Here is a 9,028-nt window from a genome sequence, read left to right on the forward strand (position 1 = left end):
GTGCCAGAGTAGTCGCCAGAGTAGTGATCGCTTTTACTCTGAAAGCCATGAACCGGAAACACTTTCTTAAAAAAGTTGACTGACAAAGTGACCTCACAATCCCCCATCATCTTAATATATTTATATACGCTCCAAAAAGCGTTCATATTTTGCGGGAGAGACGGATGAGGAGCAGAAATGAAGCGCCAGCATGTCGATCCTTTTAACACCACGGAGAGCGCCCTGGATGAGGAGATACGAGTCATTCTTTCCGCCGCGCTAACATGGGAGTCAATGACAAGCTAATAGTTGCACAGAGCGTTAGCATACGGCAAGCGAAATGCCAAAAAAAAAATAGGTATAATTCTGAACATTCTTATCTCGCCCCGTGTCGTTTGGACGTCGCTAGGACGTCCACAGACGTCGAAGGCACCTCTCGGTGCTGTGTTAATTAGTATCATCGGTAACACCTGTGAAGGAAGTATATAGGGAAGGGGCCCAAGTTCTTTCCAAAATGGCTTCTGCGCATAATATAGGCTATACAGTATGACGCAATTGACACATGAGGGGATGCAAAACGTCAGTGTATAGGGGATATAGCGCGCCTCACAAATATATCGCATTGAAGTTTGAAATAGAGGGGATGCGCGTGTGACATCATCATCAAACCCGGAACTTTCAACCCCTGATGTTTATACTCCATATAGTGCAAAACACGGCGCTCCATCTTTAAGATGCATGACTGACATTACAGGCATAGTTACGAGCGCTATAACCCGGTAAACAGCAACAAACAACTGAACACGTATAGGAAGATTAGTTTAAAAACATATTGCACTTCTATTGTGAAGAGGAGAAGATGAGAGACGATGCTATATGGGGAGAACTATAAAGAGAACAGAGGAGAGGTGACGTGAGTGGCTTTTTCACAACACAGGGAGGGTTCGCCTGCCTGCCTCCTCTCTCTCTCTCTCTCTCTCTCTCTCCCTCTGTCTCTCGCTCCCTCCTTTATTCACGTGCCATCCATCCATCCGTCCGTCCGTCCGTGTGAGAGATGTGATTACAAACGAGAGTATGAGTGAGAGAGGCGAGCTCCACAGCTGGTCTGACATCTGGCTTGGCAACGTGGCTGCATGGCCGGCCACGATGCTACTACACCAGCTCTAATGTGACTGTCGACAAGCCCATTAAGAAGCCATTACTAAACATTCTGCAATCGGCTTCCAAGCCTTACAGCGCCGTGTACCCTGGGGAACGCAGGCCGAGACACGGAGAGAGGGAGGGAGAGAGAGAGGGAGGGAGCGGAGGGAGGGAGGGAGGGAGGGGAATAAGAGGGAAGATTAAAGCAGTGAATGACTTGGTTTCCACGAAAAGACGCTAAAAGAAGCTATACCGTACACATGAGTGAGGCTGAGGGTGAAAGTCAGAGTGAATGAGACAGACAGACAACATTAAGGAGACAGACAGACAGGCAGGCAGGCAGGCAGGCAGGCAGGCAGGCAGGCAGGCAGACAGACAGACATAACTAAATGTATATGGGAGGTTCAGAGAGCTATATACAGTATTTTTAGTAGACATGTATAGTTTGGCCACTGTTTCTATTTTGGCTATAGCTAAAGTCAATGTCAGTCAATCCAGTATGAATTTAATCATATTATTATTAAATAACTTTGATTTTGACTCCATGATTTTCTGTGTGGAGTTTGCATGTTCTCCCCGTGTCCCCTAGGGTACCCTCACAAAAACATGCAGTAATCCTGGTCTCTAAAACTACCTCCCCCTGGCCAGCCGGGGCGCCTGATGGAGGGGAAAGGAACTGGTCGGAATAACGTGTCCCTTCCACGCGCTACGTCCGGCCGGGGAAATTCCCCTCTGTCAGGTGAAAAGAAGCTGGGTTACAAAATCGTGGGATAAAAATTTAAGAGATAAAAAAATAACTTTGATTTCTTAGAGAGATTGTTTTCGTATAACTGTATATATTTTCTGTATGTATTTTCTATACCGGGGCCGCCAGGCAAACTTGCCTCGTTCGTCCCTTCCCGTTCGGCATGCAGAACCTGTGTGTGTGTGAGAGAGAGTATTACAACACTTTTAAAGGTCACCAATGACCTGCTCCTCGCCGCTGACTCCGGGGACTGCTCTGTTCTCTTCCTCCTGGACCTAAGCTCCGCCTTCGACACCGTTGACCACTCCATTCTGATTGAGAGACTGGAGCACTGGGTGGGGATTAAAGAGGTGGCACTGGACTGGTTGAGGTCCTACCTCACAGGCAGGAGTGTCTCCGTCACCATTGGTGAGGCTTCCTCTTCCCAAGCCCCCTTCACTTGTGGTGTCCCACAGGGATCTATCCTAGGGCCTTTACTATTCAGCCTTTACATGCTTCCCATCGGCAACATAATCCGCTCCCATAACATTCATTTCCACTGCTATGCAGACGATACCCAGCTGTACATGCCACTAAAACCAGGTCCAGGAAAGATCTCACGCCTACTGGCCTGTCTCACAGACATCAAAAACTGGATGACACAGAACTTTCTCCAATTAAATCAGAAAAAAACAGAAATCATTTTATTCGGCCCCTCCAATTTAACCCTTCCATTACACTCTCAACTCGGTTCCTTCTCCACCAACATTACTCCTGCAGCCCGTAACCTGGGGGTGATTTTCGATTCTGACCTCTCATTCAAAAAACAGGAACAACAGTCGTCCAATCCTGCTACTTCCAGTTAAGGAACATAGCCAAAATCAAGCCATTCCTCTCAGCCCCGGATCTCGAAACCGTCATTCACGCCCTCATCTCATCACGCCTCGATTACTGTAACTCCATATACTCCGGCCTCCCAAAGAAAACTACTTCCCGCCTACAACTCATACAAAACTCTGCCGCTCGACTACTGACCAACACCAAGAAACGAGACCATATCACACCAATTTTAGCAGATCTGCACTGGCTGCCAGTGAGCACCAGATGTGATTTTAAAATTATTTTAATCACGTTCAAAGCCCTAAATGGGCTGGCCCCTAGTTACATCCGTGAAATGTTATCCCTCCCTAACTCTGTGCGTACCCTTAGATCCTCGGATAAGGCTCTCCTGGCTGTCCCCCATACCAATCTAGTCACCCGGGGTAACCGGGCTTTTTCCGCCCGAGCTCCCAAACTGTGGAATGCACTGCCAGTGCACATTAGGGTAGCCCCATCCGTCCCCATTTTCAAGTCTCGTCTAAAAACTCACCTTTATACAGAGTATTTTTTAACTACTTAATTAGCCAATTTGTACATGTATGTTTGATTTTGTTTTGTTTGCCATTATAATCTTGTTACTGTCTGTTTCTTCTTGTTTTAATCCTGTTCTGTGCAGCACTTTGGAACTATGTTTTGAAAAGCGCTATACAAATAAAGTTCATATCATATCATATCATAGCTGCACTGAGATCAGACACACACTTCACATCCTCTGATTCATGCTTTTAATTGTGAAGCTGCAGTGAGTATAGCATGTGAATGGGGGTCAGTGTGTCAGACGGAATGCGTGCGTGTGTGCGTGCGTGTGCCCGTGTGTGCGAGAGCATGGGTGTATAATGAGAGAGGGAGCAAGAGAGACACAGAGAGAGAATGAGAATGAAAACAAGAAAAGGAATAAAGGAATTAAAGAGTGAAAACAAAAAGAGACAGCGGAGCTGCCATTGTATTGCATGGGAGTGAGTGTGCGTGCGCGCACGCCCATGTGTCACACGCGAGCACACACGTGCGCGCGCGCACACACACACACACACACGCGCACACACACACACACACACACACACACACACACGCACATTTATACAGACACTTAATATAGACACTCAAACACAAAAACACAGCAGTGTTGTACTGTATGTATGGCGCTGTCACTATAGAAGCAGACCTGCCATAGCGACAGGCTATAGCACAGTGTGACACGTGCACATGGGCGTGCACGTGTGTGCGTGCGTGCGTGTGTGACAGCCAGTCGTCGCTCCCTTGTCACAACTATGACCTCGCTTCCCTTCACCTAGATGCTCCAAATCCTCCACGTATACGCACGAACACACGCACACACACACACACACACACACACACACACACACACACACACACACACACACACACACACACCGAGCGTACTGTATATGACTCAGGATTATGTGTCATGGAGTCAGGCTGGCAACAGACAGATGAGTGAGTTCCTTCACTCTTCTATTGTATTCCCCATGCATGCACTGCTCTTTCTTTTTCTAGATAAGATTATATGTCAGGCGGTTTAACCCTTAAGGTCTCTACACACTGCTGCGTTTTAGGGATTTTTAGCTGCGTTCTTTCGCTGTTTTCCCGGGAAAAAAATGACTTTAACCCTGTAAAACCCGGATTATTTTCTACTTGCAAAAAAGACATTTCAACCTTACTACTAATTTTTTTATTTTTTTTTGTGTGCAAATTTTTATGCACATTTATAATAATTAATAAAATAATAATAATAATACATTAATAATTTACATTTGGGGGATATCTTTCACAATAACGAATAAAACATGTTCTAGACATTCTAATGATTACAAAAAAACCATTATATTACAGTTATTTTACTTACTTTTATCAGGGTTAAAGGTCAAAGGTCAAGTCATTTATATAATGCAAATGTCATGACCAATGGCATTGCAATGAACATCAACGACGACGTGATTTAGGTGAAAAAAGATAATTAAAAAAAGAATAATTAATTAATTAAAATACCACGAAAAGACCAGGAATGGTGAAAGAAATGCAAAATGCCCTCCCTCTCCTTTACATGCCATGCCGGAAGGAAGGCAGCGTTCAGGAGAATTTCTTTTTTTCCCCTGAACTTATGAACGCATGCAGCATTTTGTGCCGAACAAATTTGTTTAGAAAACGCATCTCCACTAGTTAATAAAGAGTGTTGGGTTGTGCCCCGAAAATAGCATATCTATATAAGCTCTCACTGCGACGCGTTGCGAGCTTGTAGATCTGCTATTTTCGATATTGTTTGTCCTATATGTTGGATTTGAATAATTGCATAATGGAGCTTGAAACCTCCTGCCCGATAAAACCCGATAACAAGCTTATTGAGTATATACCCAGTATCAATAATATCTGTGCTTTATCAAGCCTGTTGATATGACATCATGTTTAAACAATCAAGGCAAGAGGCGATCAAGAAATAAATCCAATCATCCACAGCTGGCACAAACACGTGGGTCTAAAAGTGTATTGATACCTGCCAACCTGCAGCGCTGCCCGGGTAAACAAAATTACGCTTTTTAAAGTGACAGTATACACACATTAACCACCTTATACAGTTTCTTCGATATTACTTTCCCAACGTAAAAAGGTCGTTTTGCCTTTCCGCCCGTTAGAAAAGTACCGTATTTGAAGGCCCTAAAAGATGCGGGTTCCGTTCAGAATTTGTCGTCTCCCGTCTTTCCGCGGATTCTTTTTGTATTTTTACAGATGGGCCAAACGGGCAGCTGAAGGCAATAACATTAATTGTGTGTATATGTTTCAATTCAAGGTGTTACATGTGTACCAGCAGCACAAATAACCACTGTACCGTTAACCCCATGCTGGCACACTGGAACGCCTAAATATCTATATGATAAAATATAAGCACATCTGCCATTTACAGTACTGCCACGCTCGCACGCACGCACGCACGCACGCACGCACGCACGCACCCACCCGGACAGACGGACAATAGTGAGACATTAACACACACACACACACACACACACACACACACACACACAGGACAATAGACTTAAATAGGCCTACTGTTTATTTTATTGATGTGATTGATGGGTGCTCTGACAGGTAGAGGAGTCACACAATGTTTCCGGCCCTGGAGTATTGACGACCAAAGTGATCAAACACTTCACAGCTGGTGAACACCGTCTTGAACGACTAGACATGGAGGAGAGAGAGGAGGAAGGAGACAGAAGAGAAGAAGGAACAATCAATGCAATGCAAAAGGGGCTCCCGCCCAGAATTGGATAAACACTTGTTTGATAAACATCAAACTGGAACATTTCGTTGAGAGATTTGTTGCAGTGGGGATATCCCTCTTTTGACCCCAGTCAACAAAGTATATCAAATAAGTGTTTAAATTAACTTTCAGGATGTTACTGTGTGAAGGTAAAATGGTTTAAAATATTAAATTATTATAAAAAAAAATATTATTATAAATTATATTATTATATTAAAAAAAGTACTGTGTTTGAATGCAAGACGTTGAAAATCTTTAATCATCTTTGAACACTTGGCAGGACATAATGTCTTTTGATGCTTAAAAAAAATTGAGAATAATTTGGAATGAAAAAAAAATGAACAAGATTTAAAAATATAACACGTTGACTCTAAAGCCAGGCTAAATGACTTCACACCTACTGTGTGGACGTCAGATGTCGTGGCAGTCGTCGACCTGTCACAAGCACGCACGAGGCTGCCGCGCATAACCGGCCATTATTATTCACACGTACTGTACCCTCAGCAGGCCGCAACACAGTGTCCTGCGGTGTGTGTGTGTGTGTCTGTGTGTGTGTGTCTGTGTGTGTGTGTGTGTGTGTGTGTGTCTGTGTGTGTGTGAGAGAGAGAGAGACACCGTCCAGCAGTGAATTGCTCTTTTCATGAGTGATTTTGACAGGTTTGTCATCAGGCCCTGAAGCTTGCTTGTAGTGCGAGACCATGTAGAGTACAGCCCCCAAACAACGCACAGACACATGCGCGCACGCACGCACGCGCGCACGCACTCACGCGCGCACAGTGGAGGTTATACAGTTCAGGATTTCACATGCAGGTATACATCTATAATTATAAAAGGGTTGTGTGTGTGTGTGTGTGTGTGTGTGTGTGTGTGTGTGTGTGTGTGTGTGTGTGTGCTTGCTTGCTGCATGTGAGTGTGTATGTGGCGCGTGCGTGTTTGAGAGAGAGAGAGAGAGAGAGAGAGAGAGAGAGAGAGATATAGTTTTGGGGGAAAGAATCTATGCAGAGTGAAAAAGACCCTCTGATATATACAGAGTGTAGTATTAGTAGGTACCATGTTGTGTGTGTGTGTGTGTGTGTGTGTGTGTGTGTGTGTGTGTACCGGCTGCTGGAACTAAGCGAAGCTCTTAATCACGGCTGTAACGGCCAACATTACCGGCAGCAGGCAGCGGGCTAATGATGAATGCCCGAGTCTCCGTTCAAACCCTGACCTCCTTTTCTGCTGCATGCACAAAAAAAACTCTCTCTAACCGTATACAAAAACGCGCACGTGTGCGCACGTGCACACGCGCACGCACACACACACACACACACACACACACACACACACACCCTTTGGCTATACTTACTAGAAAAGCGCTATATATACACAGTATACTGTACATAACATTTGAGATATAATTGTCATTATTAGCGGCGGAATGTTTACGATTGAAATAACTGTGAAAAATGAAACGTATACATAATATAGCGATTGAAACTCAGACCACGGGGGGGGGGGCAATACAGTATGTCTATTGAGGTAGAACGGCGTTAGAAACAACGCTATACCGTCATCCTTCATAAACTATACAGTATAGGATACCACTTTGTTCTGCACAATATGAAAATCACACCTGTGTGAACCGAGCGGTGCAACTCCCCTCCCCCCCTCCTCTCTCTCTCTCATTAGCAGGCACAGCACTATACCCTCTCTCCGTTTCTGGCGCCCCCTACTGGTATTAATAAGTCAATTTCATGCATGCGCACACCACTCGTGCTCATGACTACAGTACACACAGGTACACGGACATTGCTGGTTGTAGGAGTGGTTGCGCCACTCAAAAACTGTTCGTAGAGCTATACTGTACTGTACCATTTGACAACCCTGCATACAGGTTATAGGGGGGAATTGTTAACAATTTACAATAACACAATGCCACTATGAAATCAGAAAATAAGTATATGCATAAATAAATAAATACACAGCGGGTATACACATGTAGGCATCATCACAACTGGAATTCTCCGTTTCAGCCCCTATAGGCAGACGGAGGCCCGATGGGCTTACGGCGACATTTGTGCTAATTGGTAGGGTTGGGCTTGGATGTGAGAGAGAGACAGAGAGAGAGAGATGTGTGTGTGTGTGTGTGTGTGTGTGTGTGTGTGTGTGTGTGTGCGTGCGTGTGTGTGTCTGTTCATGCTCGTTAGATACTAGACCCTTCGGGCACCGGGCCGATGCACGCCCACCCCCCCCCCCCCCCCCCCCCACCCGATTATGCAATACCCGTTGTTCCCATTGCCAGAGAGTCCGTTGTATATACCCGTCTATGTCTGTGTGTGTCCCTTTTATGCCCATATTTGGAGATTCCTGATGTAATCAGTATAGCTATATGCCATATACATCAGTGGTTCCCAAACTCTTTCATGTCAAGGACCCCCAAATTGACCTTTTTTAGATTTTCGACCCGTTTAATCTCAAGGACCCCCAGTTTGACATGCATGCATATTAGTCTACAGACTCCCCCCCCCCCCCCCCCCCCCCCCCCCCCCCCCATTTAATGGCATTCATATCTCTGGGACCCCCAATTTAAATTGTAAAATCACTGTTAGTTTAACTCTGAGAGTGTGACCCTATAACGGTTCCATTTGGTTCCATTTGTATACACTCTCAGAGTTACAGACCCACAAGGCCCTTATGGGTCTGTAACTCTGAGAGTGTACAAATAGACCCCATGGGAGATGGGACGGTGCTGAGGTCTAGACCCCATGGGAGATGGGACGGTGCTGAGGTTTAGACCCCATGGGAGATGGGACGGTGCTGAGGTCTAGACCCTGTGGGAGATGGGATGCTGACCCACATCGGCATGCAGACCCACATCAATAACAGCCTGTATTTAACCCATTTTGGACTGATTGCGATACAAAAATATATAATAGTTTTCTGAAAAAACCCATGATGTTTCTATGTCAGTGGTGTTCAACATTTTTCATGTCAAGGACCCCCAGAATTATCTCTATAGGGCCACGGACCCCCATCTCAAAATATGCTGTTCC

The 9,028-nt window shown here is 45.1% G+C and overlaps 1 protein-coding gene across 1 annotated transcript in view; it reads right to left on the reverse strand.

Moving 5' to 3' along the window:
* Nucleotides 1–5,833: 5,833 nt before the first annotated feature.
* Nucleotides 5,834–9,028, reverse strand: part of spata17 (spermatogenesis associated 17) — a gene marked incomplete at both ends in the record, with an annotated part of 64,830 nt that continues 61,635 nt past the window's right edge. Inside the window, one exon of the mRNA XM_080771884.1 lies at nucleotides 5,834–5,914. Coding sequence (XP_080628010.1) covers nucleotides 5,834–5,914 — 81 coding nt within the window. The remainder of the gene's footprint in view (nucleotides 5,915–9,028) is intronic.

Source organism: Protomyctophum bolini (genome assembly GCF_963924005.1).
Source record: "Protomyctophum bolini genome assembly, chromosome: 1".
NCBI classification, from domain to species: domain Eukaryota; kingdom Metazoa; phylum Chordata; class Actinopteri; order Myctophiformes; family Myctophidae; genus Protomyctophum; species Protomyctophum bolini.